The sequence below is a fragment of the Bufo gargarizans genome, chromosome 1, assembly GCF_014858855.1.
Source record: "Bufo gargarizans isolate SCDJY-AF-19 chromosome 1, ASM1485885v1, whole genome shotgun sequence".
In the NCBI taxonomy this organism is placed as follows: Eukaryota; Metazoa; Chordata; class Amphibia; order Anura; family Bufonidae; genus Bufo; species Bufo gargarizans.
This window is the reverse complement of record NC_058080.1, coordinates 740,245,656-740,269,525: the sequence shown is the minus strand read 5'-3', so window position 1 is coordinate 740,269,525 and position 23,870 is coordinate 740,245,656. Positions and strand designations below refer to the sequence as shown.

At 46.2% G+C, this 23,870-nt stretch overlaps 2 protein-coding genes across 7 annotated transcripts in view; one reads left to right on the top strand and one right to left on the bottom strand.

Moving 5' to 3' along the window:
- WDHD1 (WD repeat and HMG-box DNA binding protein 1) overlaps positions 1 to 23,870 on the top strand; it is a 148,696-nt gene that overhangs the window by 43,699 nt on the left and 81,127 nt on the right. The window contains exon 8 of the mRNA XM_044276483.1: positions 3,333 to 3,407. Within this exon, the coding sequence (XP_044132418.1) occupies positions 3,333 to 3,407 (75 nt within the window). The remainder of the gene's footprint in view (positions 1 to 3,332; positions 3,408 to 23,870) is intronic.
- SOCS4 (suppressor of cytokine signaling 4) lies at positions 1,369 to 23,870 on the bottom strand. 6 transcript variants are annotated; one of them, XM_044276488.1, is made up of 4 exons: positions 23,792 to 23,870; positions 23,455 to 23,531; positions 23,206 to 23,368; positions 1,369 to 5,948 (listed from the first exon to the last, which is right to left on the bottom strand). In XM_044276488.1, the coding sequence occupies exon 4, from the start codon at positions 5,891 to 5,893 to the stop codon at positions 4,610 to 4,612; it is 1,284 nt and encodes a 427-aa protein (XP_044132423.1). In that variant the 5' UTR covers positions 5,894 to 5,948; positions 23,206 to 23,368; positions 23,455 to 23,531; positions 23,792 to 23,870; the 3' UTR covers positions 1,369 to 4,609. The 6 variants fall into 6 exon arrangements, with proteins under 6 accessions (XP_044132423.1, XP_044132422.1, XP_044132421.1 ...); XM_044276487.1 differs by having other exon boundaries at positions 23,206 to 23,348; XM_044276486.1 differs by having other exon boundaries at positions 23,206 to 23,345.

Sequence of the window (23,870 nt, the reverse complement as noted above, 5' to 3'; positions counted from 1 at the left end):
GTGGTGGCGCTGCAAGGAAACAGAACACCTAGCGCTGTGTTTTCCCACAGATCGCAGCTGATCTCTGGAGGGTCTCACACTTTGCCATCAGCTTTTTCTGAAGGGACCTATCTGGATAGGGAAAGTCCAAAAGTGGAGAACCCCTTTAATATGTTGTATCAGGGCTCATGCACATGAACGTGTGCGGCCCGTGCTGTGGACTGCAAATAGCAGTCCGCCAAGCACGGGCACCAGCCGCGTGCACACCGTTTGCGGATGCAGACCCATTCACTTGAATGGGTCTGTGATCCGCAATAGACAGTCCGCAACGCAAAAGAATAGGACTTCCTATTTTTTTGCGGCGCAGAGGCACGAACTGAAATCCCTTGGATGCGCTTCGTAGTGCTACCGATCTGTACCTCCGCACCGCTCCGTATCTTGCAGATTGCAGACCCATTCAAGTCAATAGGTCCGCATCGGTGAAACAGAGGGCACACGGCCAGTGCCCATGTATTGCAGACCAGCCGTTTGCGGTCCTCAATATGGTCGTGTGCATGAGCCCTTACGCAGCAGACCTCCAGTGAACGGTATGGGCTACTTGTGCCGATTTTCGCCGGCTCACCCCTCTGGCTGTAAAAGGGGTGTAGAGTGGAGGGGGCCGCTATTTGTGATGTCTATACGGCGTCATATTGTATCTAGGCAGTTGGCTTCATGACACCCATAAAGGGGTATTCCCAGCACTAGGATAAGCTGCCGCAGATGAGTCAGAAACGATTGCTCATGAGACCCGTGCAAAAGGTCATCCCCTCCATCTGAGGTCATAGTCTGAACCTGCAGCACGACAAACAGTGACTCAGGCGGCAGAAGACCCCCCAAGAGGCCTACAGCCCTCAGACACTAATATACCTTTATTTCCACCACCTTTGCTTCCCAGCAGCGCCATATGTACCTGGCAGCCGCCACTTACCAATATTCTCTGCTTGAATGTGCTGGGCTGCAGTACCACACACGACCTGTGCACAGGAGTGGCGCTGTTTTGCACGTAAAGCAGCGATCACCTTGATTTCACAGGGAAGAAGGTGTCGGATCCATATATAAATTAGGAACCATTTACCCATGCGCCAATATGTCAAATTACTCATCGGTCATTCTGCGCCTCTTACTGGGCGGAGCTTAGTCGTCACATGACTTCCACTGTGCGTGCAAGTATCATTGGGTTTGATACATAGTTGCTGGTCTGGGAAACAGTGTATTACGGCCACTATATAGATGCTGCACCCATGGGGGGGGGTTCACAACCATGCAGGTAGTCTGCGCAATGGGCAGTTCTCCGAGTGGTCGCGGTATTACAGGCTGGATGATTATTATAGAATCGCTCTACGCATCAGATTACCAGAAACGTTATTTATTTTGATCGGAAACCTACATATTATACACAAGTCACTGTTAAAGCAGCACTCTCTGGAACAAAAGACCAAAGTCAACTTTAGAAGGGGTTTACTGTAAGGTACCAAGGCATCCGGGCACACCAACGGGCATCGCAGCCCCTGTATCTCAGGCATCTGTGGCAATGCCAGCTCACGGATCACACCTCCATGACCGATCACAAGATTTATTCTGTGAGCGATGACTGTCCCTTTAACTGGATGCCAACTTTACTAAGCCGGTTGATGCTGGGAGTTGTGATCCATCAGCTGAGAGGGTCATTTCCTTTAATCCGTGGCACCAGAGCTGAATAATCAGATAAAGGCCTCTTTCACGTGAGGGTATTTTGTGGTCCGGAACCCGCTGCTAATGTTAATAAAACGTGTCCTAGTTTTGGGGGGGATTTGCCTCCAACTACATCCATTACAGTCTACAGGAGGGCATCCAAAATGGCGGAAGGAAGAACTCCGCATGTAAATCTGGATGAATTACCTATGAGAATATGGACGGTATATTGTCCAGACCCGTCATATGGGCAGATTTCTATACGCTCGTGTGAAATAGGGGAAAAACAAAAAAATTTAAGGCCCCCAAAAAATCGGAGGCGGACCCATTCATTTCAACTGGGCCTCAAAAAAAACACACCGTGTTCTGTCCGCATCCGTATGTCCGTTCAGCAGTCCTGCAAAAAAAGATGTCCTATTGTTACGATGCATGTGACTTCCGTGTTGCCTCCGTTTTTAGTTTTTTTTGCGGACCCGCTGCAATAATGCCTAACCTTGTCTGAGAAACGGACGTGACTAGGACATGTTCTATCATTTTTGCAGGCCCGCGGAATGGATGTGGACTGCACATGGTGTACAGTCCGCTTTTTTTTTTTTGCGGCCTCATTGAAATGAATTGGTACGCATCCGATCCGCAAAAATGCTGACCAAAAACATGGCCATGTGAATGAAGCCTAAGGGGTATAGAAGTAGTCACAACAGGGCCCCGGAGTCTGGGGGGGGCAAACCAACCGCACTGATATTAGACGGTACGTGACACGTGGGGGTTGGCCCGGGAGCGTAAAGTTTAGCTTATGGCTGGATTAAAGGAATTTTAGTTGTGATTAGCAATATAAGAGGTGCCAGCTGATGGGACCCAACAGCTGAAGGGGGCCCCTGTCTGCTCTTAAAGGGGCAGTTACTGCAGATGGGGGGAGGGGTGCAAACCATAACAATCACAACCTTTCCTTTCCCTCAGGGAGAGGGGTGAGGTGGGGTCCTAGGGTTACTTGTCTCCCCCCCCCCCCCCCCCCCCCCCCAAGTTCAATTGCAAAAAGTTAGTTATTAGTAAATCACTACAAACGCTATCTCTAGTTATAGGGGGGTAGAAAGATTGAGCCCTGATGCCCTTCTTTCATATATATGAGGACACTAATATTCAGAAATAGCACCCCCTGGTCACAGGATCATGTACAACCCCCTTAAAGGAAAGACATGTCCTTTAAGGGGGTTGTACATGATTTTAAAAACAAAACAAAAACATGGCTGCTTTCTTCCAGAAACAGCACCGCCCCTGTCCACAGGCTGTGTCCGGTATTGCAGCTCAGCTCCACTGAATAAATGTGGCAATGCTGCAATACCACACCTAACCTGTGGACAGGGGTGGCGCTGTTTTTGGCAGAAAGTAGCCATGTTGTATCTCATATTGGACGAACCCACACTGGCCAGGTGCTATGGGCATGTAAAAATGGGTATACTCCGAGAGAGGCCGTCCAGCCATGCTGGGAGTTGTAGTTTTGCAACACCTGGAAGGTCACAGCTTGTAGACCTCTACTATAGGAGAACCCCTTTAATTCCAGGCCCTGTTTAAATGTGAGACCACTACGGTCACTATATATACCCGTGTATAGCTTTACATTAATACCCTGTGTTACTGCCTAACAGGAGGAGAGAGGACTGCAGGCATCACTGACCCCCAAATCCTCCAGCACCGAGCTTGGATCAGCAAACAGCAGAGAGGTACGTGATAAATAACAATTATATGAGGATCCACTAATGCATCATGGCAGTAAATGGTTAAATAGAGTATGGAAAAGGCTTGTTAGGCACAGTGATTGGAGGGCAGTACTGACCCTTGTGGTGACCAGTAGGTTCAGTTGTACTCCCCCCACCCCCCGCGTTGTTACTGTTATATCTGTCTTTGGAAAAGCTGGGTGACGAGCAATATTGCCGTTATATTACCCACATGGGTTGTCATACAGCTTACCCAGACTCCTGAATGACCCCTGCTTCCTACAGCGCCCAAACTAGACAGACTTGCCCACTCTTTGAATGCTGTCACACAACTTTCCCAGAGTCAGATATAATTAAAGGGAATGTCTGTGATGTGTCCTTTTAAGGTCCAACGTTCTATGCCGATTAGTTTCCTAATATATCCTTATAGCGGTTAGGGCTCATGCAGATGAATGTATTTTTGGTCCGCATGAATCGGCAACCTTCAGCACTCCAGGTGTCCCGAAACTACAACTCCCAGAGTGCTCCATCCCCTTCTACGGGAGTTAAATGAACAGCTGAACATGTTTGGATGCTGGGAATTGTAGTTTTACAGCAGCTGGAGCGCCGCCTTACAGCTAAAAATCCCCTGCAAAGACAAAGTAAAGAATATTGTTTGCCTGCAGCCGCCACTAGGGGGAGTGCAGGAGCTTAGTGCATACTGCTTTATTATAGAATTCAATGCATAAATGTATGCAGTAAGCTCCCTCTAGTGTTAGAATTATATATAGCACTAGGGCTAAGCAGGAGTTTTGGAGCGGAGCTTAAACCTCTCTTAGGACTCATGCACACGACCGTGCTCGGTCCGGGAAACGTGGCCCGTGTGTCGGACGCATCTTCTGGACTGGTGGCAGCTCCTCTGACATGAACTGATTGCATCATAGTGACAGACTGAGTTCCTATATGATCACGGGGCTATTGTACTGTACTCAAATCATCATGTCGGGACAGAAGGGCTGCCGTCGGTCCGGTGGATGCGGCCGACACACAAGCCACGTTTCCCAGACCGAGCGTGGTCGTGTGAATGAGCCCTTGGAAGCTAATTGCACATAGATGAACCTCATCACTGAAATACACTGAAAATGTGCAGGTGCCAACGCAGGGGGTCACAAACTTTCTTCGGTGAAATACCATAAAAAAAAAAAATCACTATTAATACGTCTGGTTTATCACTTATGGTGGCGTCCCGGTATGTCGATGCGGCGGACCCGCACTTTGGATTTGTAATGATATTCCTTCAGGTAAAGTTTCATGGAAGAAGGGACCGGCAGGGCGTCGATGCCGTCGTAGTTTGTGGCGCCGCAGATGACGGTTCTGCAGGTGTGCTGGAGGGAAAAGGGGAATGTCCGGTGCAAAGGGCTGGAGAGAAGGGGCTCGAAGAACATACAGGAGCTGGGGTCCTTGTAGTGCTCCAACAACCCCGTGATGTCGGGGGCGTGGAACACACACGGGTCATGGGCGTCAAAGCTAAAGTTGTGATTCCACTGCTCGATGCGGGCGTGCAGGGAGCGGCTGTAACGCCTGAAACTTACAGAAAACAAGTAGTCTTCCTGTGCGGAGTCCCGCAGTAAAAATGTCCCTTCCGGCTTCCCATCTAATAGGGCCTCCGCCGCATACCGATCCATCACTCCCCAGTAGCACGGGTTGTTATTGATCTGGAACAGGTCTGGAACCAGGCAATGGACGTAATCTATCTGGGTGTGATATTTCGGAGGGGTGGCGGACAGAAACACCTCATCATCCGGCTCCCATTTGGGTTTATTCCGCTTACGAGAACTAGTGCAGAGCGTCAGGACTTCGTCGTCCGAGTCAACGTCGCTGTCCTCCTTGGCGCCCCTCAAGGCTTTGGTGGTGACCGATTCTACCGCCCCCATGTTTACTTCACAAGACAGGACGTGTCGCTCTGATAACGTGTCCTCCTCCCCTTCGGCCATGGCTAGAGGGTCCACCTTAGGGGCGTCTTTAACCACGTACTGGGTGTGCGGCTGGCTTACGGGGGCAGTGTGCCTTTTAATAAAATGCCACCTGTAAGCCAGGTCTGATTTGGGGGGGAAGGGGCACTTGTCCAGCATCAGTTCGCTGATATGAATTTTCCTTTTGGAAGACAATACCGATTGGTGGCGGCTGCTGCAGGTCTTTATGGGGAAGCACTGACCCACGGCATCCTGCAGCTTCTGCTTCAAAGACCGACCCAAGAGCTTATGTCCGCAGGAGCGGTCCAGATCCAGTTCTATAGAGGAGCTGCTGTGCTTTCTCTCCTGGCTCCTTGCAGATCCCTCCGCCTTGTCCGCAGCACGCGCCGCGCCTCCATCGGCCAAGTGGCCGCTTTTATTAGACCAGGAAAGCTTCTTCCCGCTCCAAACATATCCGTCTTTCCGGTCCGCGCTGCGACTTCGACTGCTTTTTGGCCTGACGTCGAGATCGCCGAGCTTCTCCTCGATGTTTTCAGCCATGATTAACCCTCTGGATGCTGGGGAGGTTCACTCCTTTCCTGGATTTCGACAGGATCTGCATATTAAATAGAATAAAATATTTAGATAAACTTTATATTGTTATGGTTTTTTTTCCCTCCTAATATGCTGGTTTCTAATATCTCTGCTTGCTGTCAGTAAACGTGAACACTCTTTGTATCTATTTATTGTAGCCAGTTTAGGCAATGATCTGTGAGCTAAACACATCAGGAGGCTATAACGTGTTTCGACCACGGCGCAGTTACAGGGAATTGCTGCAAATTTCGCCTGTGTACAGGTGAAGGCCACGGAAACCATGTTCTTCACCTATACGAGCTGCCTGGCCAAAAACCCAGGGGTGCACCAGCAAGGAGGCCAGGTTAGGGCCCTTTCACACCTGCGTTATAGTCTTCCGGCATAGAGTTCCGTCGTCGGGGCTCTATGCCGGAAGAATACTGATCAGGATTATCCTAATGCATTCTGAATGGACAGTCCGTCCTTCAGGATGCATCAGGATGTCTTCCGTTCCGGAACGGAACGTTTTTTGGCCGCAGCAAATAGCGCAGCATGCTGCGCTTTTTGCTCCGGCCAAAAATCCGGAACACTTGCCGCAAGGCCGGATCCGGAATGAATGCCCATTGAAAGGCATTGATCCGGATCCGGCCTTAAGCTAAACGTCGTTTCGGCGCATTGCCGGATGCAACGTTTAGCTTTTTCTCAATGGTTACCATGGCTGCCGGGACGCTAAAGTCCTGGCAGCCATAAACTGTAGTGGGGAGCGGGGAGCAGCATACTTACCATCCGTGCGGCTCCCGGGGCGCTCCAGAGTGACGTCAGGGCGCCCCAGGCGCATGGATGACGTGATCGCATGGATCACATGATCCATGCGCATGGGGCGCTCTGACGTCATTCTGGAGCGCCCCGGGAGCCGCACGGATGGTAAGTATGCCGCTCCCCCGCTCCCCACTACTACTATGGCAACCAGGACTTTAATAGCGTCCTGGGTGCCATAGTAACACTGAAAGCATTTTGAAGACGGATCCGTCTTCAAATGCTTTCAGTACACTTGCGTTTTTCCGGATCCGGCGTGTAATTCCGGCAAGTGGAGTACACGCCGGATCCGGACAACGCAAGTGTGAAAGAGGCCTTAGGCCAACGCCTCAGGCAGCACCAGGTAGGGAAAGGAAGGAGGCAGCGGAAGGGTCACGATGGACAATAAGCACTTTCATTGTGGCAAAAGGGGTTAGGTTAAGAAATTGGCATTGGGGGGGGGGGGGGGTTGCCGTTTCAGTTTTTGCCTCAGGCAGCAGAAAGGCTAGGTGCACCCCTGAGATAAATCGCACTGCGGCCGCCACCAGTAATATCTGCTTCAGCAGCAACTGCACAGTTTTCTCAGCTAGTTTGCTACAATGTATCAGTCTGTATTACAAATTGTTTATCTCGCAGCCCATTGGCTGGTCTGGATACAGTTGTATCCCCTTCTCAGAAGAGGAGAGCAGGATGAGTTCTGTACAGGTTTACGGTAAACCAAAAAATTCTCATTCACCAACAGCAAGCAGAGGTCTAGAAAAGAAAACTGCGAGGAACTGAAACATAAAGTATATTAGAAAGTTGTAGAGCTTTTCATTTAAGGCTACTTTCACACTTGCGTTTTTTGCGGAGCCGTCATGGATCGGCAAAAACGCCTCCGTTACAATAACACAACCGCCTGCCTCCGTCATGAACAGATTCGGTTGTATTATGTCTTCTATAGCCATAATGGAACCGTCATCGACACCATTGAAAGTCAATGGGGGACGGATCCGTTTCCTATTGTGTCAGAGAAAACGGATCCGTCCCGTTGACTTACGTTGTGTGTCAGGACGGATCCGTCTTGCTCCGCACCACATGGCGGACAGAAAAACGCTGCTTGCAATGTTGTTCTGTCTGCGATGGGGACGCAACCAAACGGAACGGAATGCATTCTGGTACACTCCGTTTCGTTCAGTTCAGTTTTGTCCCCATTGACAATGAATGGGGACAAAACTGAAGCGTTTTCTTCCTCTATTGAGATCCTATGACTGATCTCAATAGCGGAATTGAAAACGCTAATGTGAAAGTGGCCTATAATGAACTACTTAAAACTAGAAACGCCTTCATGACACGGTGCCAGTGGGTCGGCCAATATTTGTGACCAATGAATGAGACCCAGCAGACGGGGCAGGATATAGCAGAGCCAGTAAAGTGAGCTCTTGGATAACAGCTTGACACTGCTTAGTAAGGTCTATAGAAGCCTAGATTCTAGGGGTCTGGGCTGGGGGCCTTCCAGAAGCGAATACATAGGGTAAGGATGGACACACAAACCCATGTAGATCTGACACTGCACCTATACAATCCAGTAAGGGTACGTTCAGGCCTCATGCACACGACAGTATTTTTTCACGGTCCGCAAAACGGGGTTCCGTTGTTCCGTGATCCGTTTCCGTTTTTGTTTCCGTGTGTCTTCCTTGATTTTTGGAGGATCACCAGACATGAAGGAAAGTGAAAAAAAATCTAAGTCAAGTTTGCCATGCAAATGATAGGAAAATAACGGACACAGATCACGGATGCAGATGACAATCTTGTGTGCCCCCGTGTTTTTTCACGGACTCATTGACTTGAATGGGTCCGCGAACCGTTGTCCGTGAAAAAAATAGGACAGGTCCTACTTTTTTGACAGACTGAAAACACGGATCATGGACGCGGATGACAAACGGTGCATTATCCGAGTTTTCAACAGACCCATTGAAAGTCAATGGGTCCGCAGAAAATCACGGAAAACGGAACAACGGACACGGAACACAACAACCGTCATGTGCATGAGGCCTCACACTGAGTTTTTTAGAGAAGGTTTTGAGGTAGATTTTCCTGCAGGTTTTTCAGCCAAATCCAGTAGTGGATCCAGCAGGAAGAAGAAGTAGAAGTCCGGCCTTTAAATTTCCGGTTCCTTTTGAATCCACTTCTGGCTTTGGTTGTAAAATCTCAGGGAAATCTCCTCTAAAAATAATGCCACAATGCGGACAAAAATATGTTTGTGTGTATGAGCCCTTATGCCTAAAAACAGACTTAAGGCTCATGCACACAACCGTGCTGTGTTTTGCGGATCAACAAAACACGAATGACGGCCGTGTGTGTTCCGCAATTTGCGCAACAGAACGGGCCACCCATGATAGAAATGCCTATTCTTGTCTGCAAAACAGACAAGAACAGGACAAGTTCTATTTTTTTGTGATGCGGAGAGCACACGCAGCGCCCAATCGGACCCAATCAACGGTCGTGTGCATGAGCCCTTAAGAGGAGTGAAAGCTACTCCAGTCAGGGGCTGGCATAGTTCTGACTTCAGGCGCATGGACTGCCGGAGGTGCACCTAATTTATGATGAGGCCTGCACCTTGTTGTAACTTAGGCACAGGGGCTATCAAAGACCAACGGAAAAAGCCGGTCTTTACTAAATGACCCCCACAAGTGCACTTCTACCCGATGTCTATCAGCCATAACCAATAACCTGCCACCCGAGCGATAGGAACAAATGCTACTTGCTGAGAATCGCCTCCATGATGGTCTGTTACATAGCAATCTAAGAGGAAGCTGCTGTTCTGCAAGGGAGCCGCTCAGCGATTCCACTGGGCACATGCCCAGCTCCCAAACCTCCAGCATCCTAGTGGAAATGACTCACCAGCAATCCCATGGAGAAGGAACAATTTGTGAATTGAGGTTTGCAGCGTTCCCACAATCTTGTAACAAATGGTCTCTTATTTTCTGCATTAGGTACCAGACACGAAGACGGCATGTGTACGTCTGGGCCGTGTTTTGGACAATCTGATCATTGCAGCTGACGTAGCTGTTCTTCATGGTCACACACATTGCAAATCTGTGACATCCCTCAACAGCTAGGACAGGGTAGGTGGTCACAATGGTCAGGAGATCTCCTGGACACTGAGGTGACAGACGCCCCTGCCCCCCAGGGTAACATGTACATAATTGCAAGGTCTCGTGTCAATCATATAGGATGCAATTAAAGCCCCTTTCAGATGAGCGAGTTCCGCAGTCCGGACTTGCAGCGTGAGTATGGGGCAGCTCCCGTCCTGACCTCCTGAGCACTGACAGGGTCGCATAGCATTATATTGATTTATGATGCTATGTAACCCTAGAGTTCTGGAATGTATTGGATAACACTGACAGAATTATGTCAGTGTTATCCAATACATTTCAGAACTGTAAGGCCTCTTTCACACGGGCGTCAGTTTTTTTGCCCGGATAAGAGCCGGGTGCGTTGCGGGAAAATGTGCGATTTTCCCGCGCGAGTGCAAAACATTGTCATGCGTTGCACTCGCGTGAGAAAAATCGCGCATGTTTGGTACCCAAACCCGAACTTCTTCACAGAAGTTCGGGCTTGGGATTGATGTTCTGAAGATTGTATTATTTTCCCTTATAACATGGTTATAAGGGAAAATAATAGCATTCTGAATACAGAATGCATAGTAAACCAGCGCTAGAGGGGTTAAAAAATAAATAAAAAATTTAACTCACCTTAGTCCACTTGATCACGAAGCCCGGCATCTCCTTGTGTCTCCTCTGCGCTGAACAGGACCTGGGGTGAGCTGCTCCATTAAATACCGGTTAAGGACCTTCGATGACGTCACTCCGGTCATCACATGGTACGTCACATGATCTTTTACCATGGTAAAAGACCATGTGATGACCGGAGTGACGTCATCGAAGGTCCTTAACCGGTATTTAATGGAGCAGCTCACCCCAGGTCCTGTTCAGCGCAGAGGAGACACAAGGAGATGCCAGCTTCGTGATCAAGTGGACTAAGGTGAGTTAAATTTTTATTTTTATTTTTAACCCCTCTAGCGCTGGTTTACTTTGCATTCTGTATTCAGAATGCTATTATTTTCCCTTATAACCATGTTATAAGGAAAAATAATAATGATCGGGTCTCCATCCCGATCGTCTCATAGCAACCGTGCGTGCAAATCGCACAGCATCCGTACTTGCTTGCGGATGCCATCCGATTTTCACACACCCCATTCACTTCTATGGGGCCTGCGTCACGTCAAAATCGGACAATATAGAGCATGCTGCGATTTCAACTGAACGCACAAGTGATGCGTTAAAAACAACGCTCATGTGCACAGCCCCATAGAAATGAATGGGTCAGGATTTAGTGCGGGTGCCATTCGTTCGCCGCACGGATCGCACCCGCACGGAAAACTCGCCCGTGTGAAAGGGGCCTAAGGCCTTATTTACACGTCTGTGAATCACATATGTGTGCTGTCTGTAGTCTACACGGACAGCACACGTACCCATTGGCTTTAGGCTACATGCACACGACCGTTCCGTTTTTTGTGGTCCGCAAATCGCAGATCTGCAAAACACGGATGGAGTTCGTGTGCGTTCCGCAATTTGCGGAACGGCACGGACAGCCTTCAATATAACTGCCTATTCTTGTCTGGAAAGCGCAGACAAGAATAGGACATGTTATTATAACTTTTTTTGCGGGGCCATGGAACGGAGCAACGGATGCGGACAGCACATGGAGTGCTGTCCGCATCTTTTGCGGCCCCCATTGAAGTGAATGGGTCCACATCCGGGCCGCCAAAACTGCAGCTCGGATGCGGACCAAATCAACGGCCGTGTGCATGAGGCCGTAATGTGTGCATTCACACGTCAGTGGTTTTCCACAGACAGTGGCGCATTCCCTATTTTTCTCTGTGATTATGGATCCCTTGACGCACATTATAGTTTATGGCTCCATGAAAAATGATGGCCACAACACGGAAGCCATCAATGTTTAGTCCGTGGTTTTCATGGACCATTGTAGGAGATGCTCTTGAAACTATTTCCAGTGTCCGTGGAATACGGATGACACATGGAGAGCGAAAAACGGACACGCTGACTCTTTGTGACCATCTTGTCACAGATGTCATCCGCAAGAAAAGCAGATTTCTACCCCCTTTAGGCTGGTGTCTCACATACGTTATTGAGGTCATTTGTATATTTTCTGTGATTTGTTTTGCTGGTGTTTTTGCATATTATTTTTTTTATTTTTTTACCTGCGAGGTTCATTTTTTGGGGCAGTGGTGTTTTTCTCAATTTGCAGTCAGGCTTATGCATTTATAACACAGAATTGGATTTCTTGCAAGCATTCTGCAAGTGAATTAGCCCTAATGCATAGTCACGCTGCATAATCGCTGGATCCCTAGGGGATGGGGCTAGCAAAGGTCAGCTTTCAGGGTAGCCAGGGGCCAGACACTATTTTGATCAAAAATGAGCACAAAGAGCTTCAAGTTTTCATATATAGCAGTAATGCAATTCAGAGTAATTGCAGATGTGCAGGGGAGGAGGAATGGGAGACTCGTGACCCCCATTCTAGTGATTGGTGGTCCACCTTTAAATGATTAGGCAAAAAGCTCTCCCTTAGATATCTAGCAGCCGTGATCTTCCTTACAAGTCCAGACAAGTACAAGCAAGACAAAAAAAAGGGGGAAAATAAGGCGTCTGGAAAGAAGGTTCAATGTACACAGGCAATAAATAGTTCTAGGTTCCCGTAAAGCTCGTCCTAACATTAACCGTTTCCCGCACGTCTGCAGCGACGAAGCCCCGAGACGTCTGACAAAACACATTTCCCTGAATGGAGAGCGGCTTGTGAATGACTCCTGAGCTCATTCATAAAACGTTCTTCGGCAGAAGCAGCCATTATCTCCGCTCCAGTCACCTACGCCGTTCACAGCCACATTATATTCATCTTTCTGCTGACTTCATTCAAGAGCCGATGTGCAGGGAATGCCAATGAAGCCGCCCGACGAACATAGCCCCCTGTCGATTTATAGGTACAGCGCAGCTGGTTTTAAAGGGATTGTCCTCTATTACAAGGCTTTTTCTTAAAGGGGGTGTCCACCTTTCTAGTGACCCTCAGTGGTGAGCCTACTTACCTGATCTCTATGGCTTCCCATCATGAGCTGCTTGGTCCTGTAGCTAGCCGGGTCAACATCCGATGGCTGACTACGGTGGTCACATGACCCGTGTCAAACAAGACATTGACGCTACAAGAGGAGCAGCAACACACAAGGGGAAGAGATTGAGCTGGAACGCAAGGGCGTGGATCAGATAAGTAAGCTCAATACCTGGGGTCCAGCCATACTTGGGGGAGGGGTCGGAAAAAAAGCACTAGAAAGGTGGACAACCCCCATTAGTCCTCTGAGGTTTTCAGCCGAAAAATACTTAGCCGTATGTACTGATTGACAAGGGTCCCACCAATCACGGAAACGGAGTGGCAGATGTCAATGCAAGTCTTCTGGACTGTTGGGAATAGGTCGGCAGCAGACATGTCCAAACACCGCTCCAAAAAGGGGAACAAAGGATCCCCTTTTTCATGATAGTTGGGGTCCCAGTGGTTGGACCCCAATAATCAGATGCATTTATATTCCCCGAAACATAGGGTGCGCGCAGCCAGTCACCATCAAGGGGGAAAAGAATGGACGACCATGTCCGTTTTGCGGTCCGCATCTTCAAAATACTGATGCAGACCATGTGCTGTCTACATTTTTCTTGCGGACCCATTGACTTCAACATGGTCTGCATTTTGTGGACATATTCCATCTTTTTGCGGAACGAACATACGGATGCGGAAAGCACATGGGCGATTTGTGTGCTTTCCGCATCCGTATGTCTGTTCTGCAGAAAGATAGAACATGTCCTTTACTTGGCTGGACCGCGAAATACATATGGTCGTGTGCCTGAGGCCTAATGGCGGTGCATGGACTAATAGAACACAGCCTAAGGCCTCATGCACACAGCCGTATGTATTTTGTGGTCCGAAAACCGTGGATCTGCAAAATACGGAAACCGGCTGTGTGCATCCCCCACTTTCCTTTGTCCCTATTATGGAAATGGATATTTGTCTGCAAAGATGGGACAAGAATGGGATTTGCAGAACGGCCACACGGATGTGGAAAGCAGACAGATGACAGTCCGTATTTGTTCCAGCCCCATAGAAATAAATAGGCCCGCGTGCGATCCGCAAAAAGGGAGGATCCGATGCGGACCGAAAATCCGGTTGTGTGCATGAGGCCTAAACACTATGCAAGAGCCAATTCATGAGTCACGGACATGAACAGAGGAGTCTTTTTAGACAACACGATTTAATGCAGGAAATCGTGACCCGCGGAGCAGAGGAGATGGCGCGGTGAAGCATCTGACATAAAACAGACTTCCATTGTGTTGCAATGAGACAACTGAAGGATACTCGGCGTGAGCATGCCGCGGCCTCTGCACGTACTGAATGGCTGCCGCTGCTAACCTTGGCTAGAAGTATTCTCCTGATACGAGATCTGGCAGGTAACGGAACATCCGTTCACTTACAGATGCAGTATAAGTTCCGTCCGTTGCCTAGCAACAGATGCCCTTTGCAGCAGGTGACTATGCCGGATCTCCATGATTCTGTGGAGACCAGGGTAGTCACCTACTACGCTACATAAATTCCAGCAGTGTGTGATGGGGCTAGGGGCTTCTTTTTGAAGGCTGACGTCCTTAGCAGTTCCCCCGACACCACAGAAAATTATTCTTTGTTAAAACACTTAAAGGGGTTGTCTGCATTCTATAAAAACTCTGTCAAACCCTGTAAATGGCCTAAAATAACAAATACGTAATTGGATACTCGCCTGTTTCCTCCACTGCTTCTTCCCGCGCTGCGCTCGGCCCTCACTGCTGCTCTTTGTTTTTCTGGCTGCAGCGGTAACATTTAGTGCACAAGTGACCACTGCGGCCAATCAATGGCTGCAGCAGTGACCCGCGTGTAGGGAACGTTGCCGCTGCAGCCAAGATGACATCAGCAATGGGAAGACAGGAGCGTAACACCCTCCTTGAAGGAACAGCAAAGAAAAGCGGTGAGTATCCATCCATTTGTTATTTTAGGCCATTTACTGTGCCATAATTGGTCGCTTCCTTTAAAGGGGTTTTCCGGGATTTTGATACTGATGCCCTATTTTAAGGGATTTATCGTGGGGGTCCAACACCCAGGACCTCTGCCCATCAGCTGTTTGAGAAGGCACCGCTGCCCTTCTCCGTGCTTGGTGTCACGCTCAGCCACATTTACTTCAATGCAGGGGGCGCGGAGCACGGAGAAGGCCGCGGTGCTCACAAAAGCGCCAGTGCCTTCTCAAACAGCTGATTGGTGGAGGTCCTGGCTGTTGGACCCCCCTAGCGATCATATATTGATTTCCTATCCTGAGGATAGATCATCGATATCAAAATCCCGGAAAAACCAACACCTGACAAGGCTATAAAATAACAAACGTGCTAGTACCTACCTGAGTATGGATCCTGCTGTCAGGTGCTCTTTAAAGGGGTATTCTGGTTATAACAAGTTATCCCATAGGCACTGGGACCCCCATCGATCACGACAACGGACGCCCCCCCCCCCTGAAATGGACAGAGCGGCTGGTGGGAAATGCAGGCCTCTACTCTATTCATTTCTATGGGGATTCCCAATAGCCGAGTACAGCGGCGCTCCCATACACATGAATGGAGCGGCAGTGCGCTTTTCCAACCAGCCGCTCTGACCTGCGACAGAATGTCGCGTGTCGCATAGCGATATTGACAATCATTAGGTGCAGTGTAGCCTAGCTGCAGGCTAAGGCCTCGTTAACATTTCCGCTTTTTCACAGACATCTGCTGTCTGCATTTCCTGTGGACGGCGCGCGTACCCATTCACTTTAATGCGTCTGTTCACACACCAGTATTTTTTTACAGTGTAAAAATCACAGAGGCATGCGGCCGAAACACGCCTATCGAAGTCTATGGGTCCACGACTGTGTCCGTGTCTGGTTTGTTTTTCACTGACCACCGACAGGAGATGCAGAAATTAATTTAGACAAACGAAGGGCAAAAAAAACGGACACACGGACCAAACGTGGTTTCTTCACGGACGGATTTTTTCGTGGATGTCAAAAGGATACGGAAAAGTGAGTGAGGCCTTAAGATGAACGTTCCCAATAATATCTACAGATGGGAACATTAGTCTGACTGAGGCCTCCTGCGCTCGTCCGTATGACGGATCCGCGTTGTAAATGGACGGCCACACGCGCACTGCCGTCTCCACACTTGCAATGTATGTATTTTTGCCTTTGGCTCCACTTTGATCGCACTAAATTATTCATTAGTGACTTCCGCTGCCGCTGCTGGGAAATGACATGAAATCTCGCATCTGTAGTTCCTCAAGTGAACATTTATCGGTCGATGCTTCCGTTCAGAGCTCAAAATAATCTCCTTTTAGTTACGGCTTTGTGCAGTCACTATTACATTCCACACTAACAACCTGGCCGTATAACAGGCTAATTATTATGACCCATGAACCAAAAGCAGCAAAAATATAAGACCTATAAAGCCAAACGACACCCTTGTCCTGCTGAAGACTTACTGACATTTGTGGTAAAAAGCAAAAAGAAGTATAAGAATGATAACAATAACGTTGCACATGGGCGGATGTGTGCAGGATCTCGTAGATGACATCATATTATCTCACACACGTGCAAGAAATAAAAGAGGAATAATAAAATGTCACTGTCCGCACCAGTGTAAGGTTTAAAGGTCTAGTAAGATAAACCTTTAGATCAACCTGTCTATGCAGTTTGGAAAAGGCCCTCAGTTGGGCAGTGGCCCTTTACCTATATGTCAGGGGTTAGTTAGTAACAAGATACAGTAAAAAAATAAAATAAAATAATGTATCATTATAAGCCTGTCCTAAAAAAAAAAAGTTTGGTAAATATAAAATTTAAAAAATCCATAAATATTAGAATAAATCCATAAATATGAAATAAAAAAAAATCCATAAATGTTAAATAAAAAAAATCCATAAATATTAAAATAAATCCATAACTATTACATAAAAAAATAAAAGAGAAATAATAAAATGTCACTGTCCGCACCAGTGTAAGGTTTAACCCTGGGTTCACACCTAAGCGTTCCTCAAACGCGCGTTTTTGTCGCGCGTTTTTATGCGCGTTTTTTGTAATAGTAAACGCGCGTTTGACGCGCGTTTGTGTCATTGACTGCAGTGTCCTATGGCCACAAACGTGCGTCAAAACGCCCCAAAGAAGCTCAAGTACTTGTTTGAGCGTCGGGCGTTTTACAGCGCGTTCGTACGCGCTGTAAAACGCCCAGGTGTGAACCCTTCCCATAGGGAAGCATTGGTTTTCATGTCTTAAGCGTTTTACAGCGCGTTTGAACGCGCTGTAAAACGCTCAGGTGTGAACCCAGGGTTAGGGTTAGATCAACCTGTCTATGCAATCAGTTTGGAAAAGGCCCTCAATTGGGCAGTGGCCCTTTACCTATATGTCAGGGGTTAGTTAGTAACAAGATACAGTAAAAAAATAAAATAATGTATCAGCATAAGCCTATCCTAAAAAATAAAAAAGTATGGTAAATATAAAACTAAAACAAAAAATCCATAAATATTAGAATAAATCCATAAATATGAAATAAAAATAAATCCATAAATGTTAAATAAAAAAATCCATAAATATTAAAATAAATCCATAACTATTACATAAAAAAATTAAAAAAATCCATAAATGGTAAATAAATAAAAAATCCATAAATATTAAAAATACATAAATTTTAAAAAATACATAAATATTAAATATAAATAAAAGAAACCTATAATATTAAATACTAATAAAACCATAAAATATAGAAACAAATACAAAAATAATAAATGAAAACAAGTTTTTGATATTATGAATTACTGCTAACCCATCTATTATTATTATTTAGTATAAATCACGTTTGTAATTTGCTTATTTTTATTTTGTTAATAGAAAATAAATTAATAAAAAGTTCACACTTCTTAAAAAATCCTGTTACGGTAGGTAGCATTGATTATTAATATTACTAAAGCTAAGAGTAATAACCTAAAAAACACATATGTGTGCATATATTTCTAACTATGGTGAAAAGTGTAAAAGTTCATATAATACAAAGGTCTACAAAATAGAAATATAAAACTGAATTCTACGTAACTGCTGGCGAGGATTACGGACGCTTTATCGCAAATAAATATTATTAGGCTAAAAATCATTTCAATTAAAACTCTTACATTTAGGGTCCAGTGCTGGTTATTTACAGGACACACGGATGCGGCGGGTGAGATGGGCGGTGGGTCTGGACCCGTGATACCAGCTATGTCGATATGTCCAGGCATGCAGAGCTCTGTAGTAGACGATGATCATGTACAGTACAGGAAACACACCTATCATATGTAACAAGCCGCAGCTTATACATGGTAGCATCCCCAGCCCAGCTCCTGGGCCCCTCTTACCTTGTATCCGGGCCCCAGCTCTGGATCCAGGCTGCTGCTATGTGGCCACAAGAACAAAGGAAAGGATATCTTTGCTGCCAGACAGGGAGAAGCCGCCACAGCTCCCAGCACAAGCAGCCATTTCCTATACACACAACTACATTACCCAGACTCAGGCAGCCCACCACTCCCAGCATGCACTGCGCCCGCTGCTACTTCTTTATTAACCCTTGACTTGCTCAGTTTTTGCAGTAACTTCTTCTCTGCTTACAGTATTTGTTTTATTGTTTGTTTTTCATCTTGTCAAATATTATCAGGTTATTACACAGAAGTAGATGATAGATAGATATAAGATAGATATAAGATAGATACATAGATAGATAGATATGAGATAGATAGATATGAGATAGATAGATAGATAGATAGATAGATATAAGATAGATAGATACATAGATAGATAGATATGAGATAGATAGATAGATATAAGATAGATAGATAGATATAAGATAGATAGATAGATAGATATGAGATACATAGATAGATATAAGATAGATAGATAGATAGATATAAGATAGATAAATAGATAGATATAAGATAGATAGATACATAGATAGATAGATATGAGATACATAGATAGATAATAGATATGAGATAGATAGATAGATAGATAGATAGATAGATAGATAGATGGATAATAGATAGATATAAGATAGACAGACTTTCCGGATTCCCGCTGGCTGCTGTGGCCGCACTGACTTATTAGTACAGGATTTTTTTTTTGTTATTCCCTTTGGAAAATTTGAAAGAATGTTAAAGTCCAGTGAATCAGACTTTACGGAAATCTACCAGACGGTTTCACAATAACAGACGCTCGGGGGTTCGGCTGCTTTCCTCCTTGATGGATGGGGGGGGGAAGACATTTTGGAAACTACTAGAATGAATGAGCTGCACCCTGGGGTCCAGAAGTTCCTGTGCCACATGGTAGTTGGGGGCCCGGTTACAGATTGGGGGCCTTGAGCTTCCAGTGACACCTCTGGTCATAGCTGGACTTTCCTTCACATGGGCACAGATTTTACGTGCCAACCCAACTCTGCATCCATCCTGGCCTTGGCTTGTTAGGACCTAGCACCCACCCAACATATGCTATGCCAGCCCTCCCTCCACCCATGTGAAGGGGTCACCAGGAGAAGCAAGGCCTCAAAATAGTGGGATTTACCATGGATTTCTGAAAATATTTATATTTACTGGGAGACACACGGCCCTTATTCTCATGAGCGGGGGTGTCCCAGCAGTGGGACCCCCACTGATCACCTGTCCAGTGTATAAGTCATCAATACAAAGGGACTGGAAACCCCCTTTAAGACAAGACAGGCATATGAAATGATCCCTTAAAGGGTATGTCTACCTTTTCAGACACCAGCTTTCCTAGAGGCAGATCATTTATTTTAAGGGGAGACTCTTTATGAGGCTGTCTGATCGGACAATGGGTTAAATAAAATGTCCGTCAGATATGGATTAGATACATCAGCTCTGCAGACAGTATCACACATGACAGGATTAGATACAATAGCCCAGCAGACAGTATCACACAGGATAGGTTTAGATACACGAGGTCAGCAATCAGTATCACACATGGCATGATTAGATACATCAACTAAGCAGACAGTGTCTCACATGATAGGACTAGATACACCAGCAGATAGTATTACACATGATGGGCTTAGATACACCAGTTCATCAGACCGTATCACACAAAATTAGGCCTCTTTCACACGACCGTTTTTTTTCTCCCGTTTGCGGGCCGTTTTTTGCATTCCGTATACGGTCCATTTACGGAACCATTCATTTCAATGGTTCTGAAAAAAAACCGTAATGTACTCCATATGCATTCCGTTTCCGTTTTTCCGTTAAAAGATAGAACATGTCCTATTATTGCCCGCAAATCACGTTCCATGGCTCAATTCAAGTCAATGGGTCCGCAAAAAAAAAATGGAACACATACGGAAATGCATCCGTATGTCTTCCATATCCGTTCCGTTTTTTTGCAGAGCCATCTATTGAAAATGTTATGCCCAGCCCAATTTTTTCTATGAAATTACTGTATACTGTACATGGCATACGGAAAAACGGAACAGAAAAACGGAAACGGAAACACAACGGAAACAAAAAATGGAACAACGGATCCGTTTAAAACGGACCGCAAATCACTGAAAAAGCCATACGGTCGTGTGAAAGAGGCCTTAGAAACATCAGCTCATATAATATCATACATGGTAGACTTAGATACACTGCTCAGTAGACATTATTACACATATTAGGCTTAGATACACTGTTCAGTAGACATTATTACACATATTAGGCTTAGATACACTGTTCAGTAGACATTATTACACATATTAGGCTTAGATACACTGCTCAGTAGACATTATTACACATATTAGGCTTAGATACACTGTTCAGTAGACAGTATGCCCCACTGTGAGCATAATCAGGAAAGAATAGCCGGCAGCCGAAAGAGCATTGTATGTGTGTGTGCAGCTTTAGATACACTGGCTCAGCACACAGTATCACACATGAGAGGCTTAGATACAGGCTCAATAGCTCTCTGTCTACACAAATCATTTTAGAATGGTATACACGATGGGAGTTGTAGTGTTGCATGTTTCTCTGATGGTTTCACACATTATAGGCTTATGCAAAGAGAGAAGAGAAAGAAACGCCGCACATCCAGTAATACAATCTGTAGTTTATTAGTGAACACAAAGCCCAGAAAAATTAACACATTGTATCCGATAACAACATTGTGTGTGGATCGATAATAAGTGCAACACACAGACCCACAGACACCAAGCTCAAATCTAAGAACAGGAAAAAGACCGCCAAGTATATATGCAATTCATAAACCTGGCATCAAAGACGGTAAAAAATACTTATCAAATAGAAATAAGGTCGCTCGTGGTGTGAGGGTAAAACGCCCCACGCTTATCGCCAGGTCAAACTGGCTTCCTCAGGGGTACAACCTGAGGAACCCTGAGGAAGCCAGTTTGACCTGGCGATAAGCGTGGGGCGTTTTACCCTCACACCACGAGCGACCTTATTTCTATTTGATAAGTATTTTTTACCGTCTTTGATGCCAGGTTTATGAATTGCATATGTACTTGGCGGTCTTTTTCATGTTCTTAGATTTGAGCTTGTGTCTGCGGGTCTGTGTGTTGCACTTATTATCGATCCACACACAATGTTGTTATCGGATACAATGTTTTAATTTTTCTGGGCTTTGTGTTTACTAATAAACTACAGATTGTATTACTGGATGTGCGGCGTTTCTTTCTCTTCTCTCTTTGCATGCTCATGTGTTGATGCCATGGTTCGCACTCCTCCATTTCATGTGGTTTGCCCCCTCACGTTATAGCTTTTGTACACATTATAGGCTTAGATATGCCTCACGCACACGACCGTTCTGTTTTTTTTGCGGTCTGCAAACCGCGGATCCGCAAAAAATGGAAGCCGTCCGTGTTCCTTCCGCAATTTTCAGAACAGAACAGGCGGCCCATTGTAGAAATGCCTATTCTTGTCCGCAAAACGGACAAGAATAGGACATGTTATGTTTTTTTTGCCGGGCTACGGAACGGAGCAGCGAAGTGCTGTCCGCATCTTTTGTGGCCCCATTGAAGTGAATGGGTCCGCATTTTGCGGCTCGGATGCGGACCAAAACAACGCTCGTGTGCATGAGGCCATACATTGACTTTCCCCGGAAGTTACTGCGCAATCTTGGCCACGCCGCGCCTGATTCACCTTCACATCTGATGGAAATTTTCTATATTTTCTCAGTGTTGGGGATTTTTTTCTGATTATCCAAAACCGGAAAATACTGAAAAATACCGAATACAAAACCAAAGGACGTGAGGCGGCGACTACTGACCAAAGGAGCCACTGTCACTGACTGCACCTACAGCACCCATAGTGGCTGACACTCCAAAGCCTATCTCCCTATGTGGTGTCAGTCTTCACTGCAGCTCTGGCATTCTATTCAGACCATATACACTTTGTATCACTGACAGTGAATAGAAAGCCTGACGAGTCATTCTTACATATCACGGGGTCTGAGTCAGCCCTTGTGACTAGGAAAGAAGAATGACGAGAAATAAAAGGTTTCATGTGCCCCTTCTCCAGTCCACGTTCCAAACACGCAGACTTTTTTGTGCCCCTTTTAGACTTATTTATTTTATTTATTTTTATATAGTTTATATGCATTTATACTTAAAGGGGTTGTCCGGGAATCTTATATTCACAGCCTGTCATCAGTATGAGATTAGTGGGGGTTCAACACCCAGCACCCCAGACGATCAGCTGTTTGAAGAGGACGAGAGCGTTTAGACCACGTGATGTCACATTCATCCGTAACGTGGCCTAGGCACAGCAAAGTCCCGTTCAAGGGAATGGGGCTAAGCTGCAATGAACGGCGCTGTGCACGGTAAGCTGCGAGGAGGCCGTGGCGCTCATTGGAGCTCCGGTGAGCGCTGCAGCTTCCTGAAAAGGCTGATTGCCAGGGGTGACGGGTGTCGGACTTCCTGATGACTTATCAATATGAAAACCCAGAGAACCCCTTTAAATGGGTAGAGTTAAAGGGGTGTTTCAGCATAAAAAAAAAAACATGTCTGTTTTATTCCTGAAACAGCGCCACACCTGTCCAAAGGTTGTGCCTGGTACTGCATCTCAGCTCCACTGAATGGGGCTTAGCTGCAATACCATACATAACCTATGGCCAGGTGTGGTGCTGTTTTTGGCAGAAAACAGCCATGTTTTTGTAATCCTGGACATCCCCTTTAAACACTCGGCCCCCAGTACAGAACCAATACCGGGCTGCGTATACCGCTGTCCTTATATGTGTCAGATGGGCCTCAGGCTCCAGAACTGGGGTACAGCTGCACCCCTTAGATTTAAACACTGCACAGATCAACGGGCACGCGATTTCTAAGGTAATAACTCACTTTTACCTGCAAAATTGTGGGGTCATCGGCCGGGACGTGTGGGCAGGGCTTTGGCCTGCCGATTGGCTGTTGTAAAGGGCCACGGCCTCTTCTTCTTTCCTATGGCGTCACATCCATCAGTCACGTAGCCTAGGTGTAGCCCAGTCCTACTGAAGGGAATGGAATTGAGCTGCAATACCAAGCACAGCCACTATACAATGTGTGGCACTGTGACCAGCTTACAATGAAGAAACCCAGTTATGTACCCCTTCTCACCCCATGGCTGCAGGATCAGACTACGCTGGGTTTGTTTGTTGTCTGTTACCATGGAGACGTATAGGTCGGCACTGTACCTGTAGACACAAAACCGCAGAAAATGTTTAAGGATGAATATTTACATTATTTTCTTTTTTAGGTGCATTGGTACAATTAATACGAGTGTAGATACAATTGTGTGCAACTAAAAAACTGAAGTTAATTTTACATAATTAATTTGCTGACCCAAAACAGACCTAGTCTTACTCCACAGACCATAAAGAAGACTATTTAGGAGTCAAAACTAAGAAAATCTAGAAAAATCTGGGAGAAAAGCGACAGAAATCACACAACAGACCCTTATGGAAGTCTCTAAACGAAAGTGTCCAGCAGCAAAATGGTTAACAGCCTCACATGACACTATCGCTGTCAAAAAC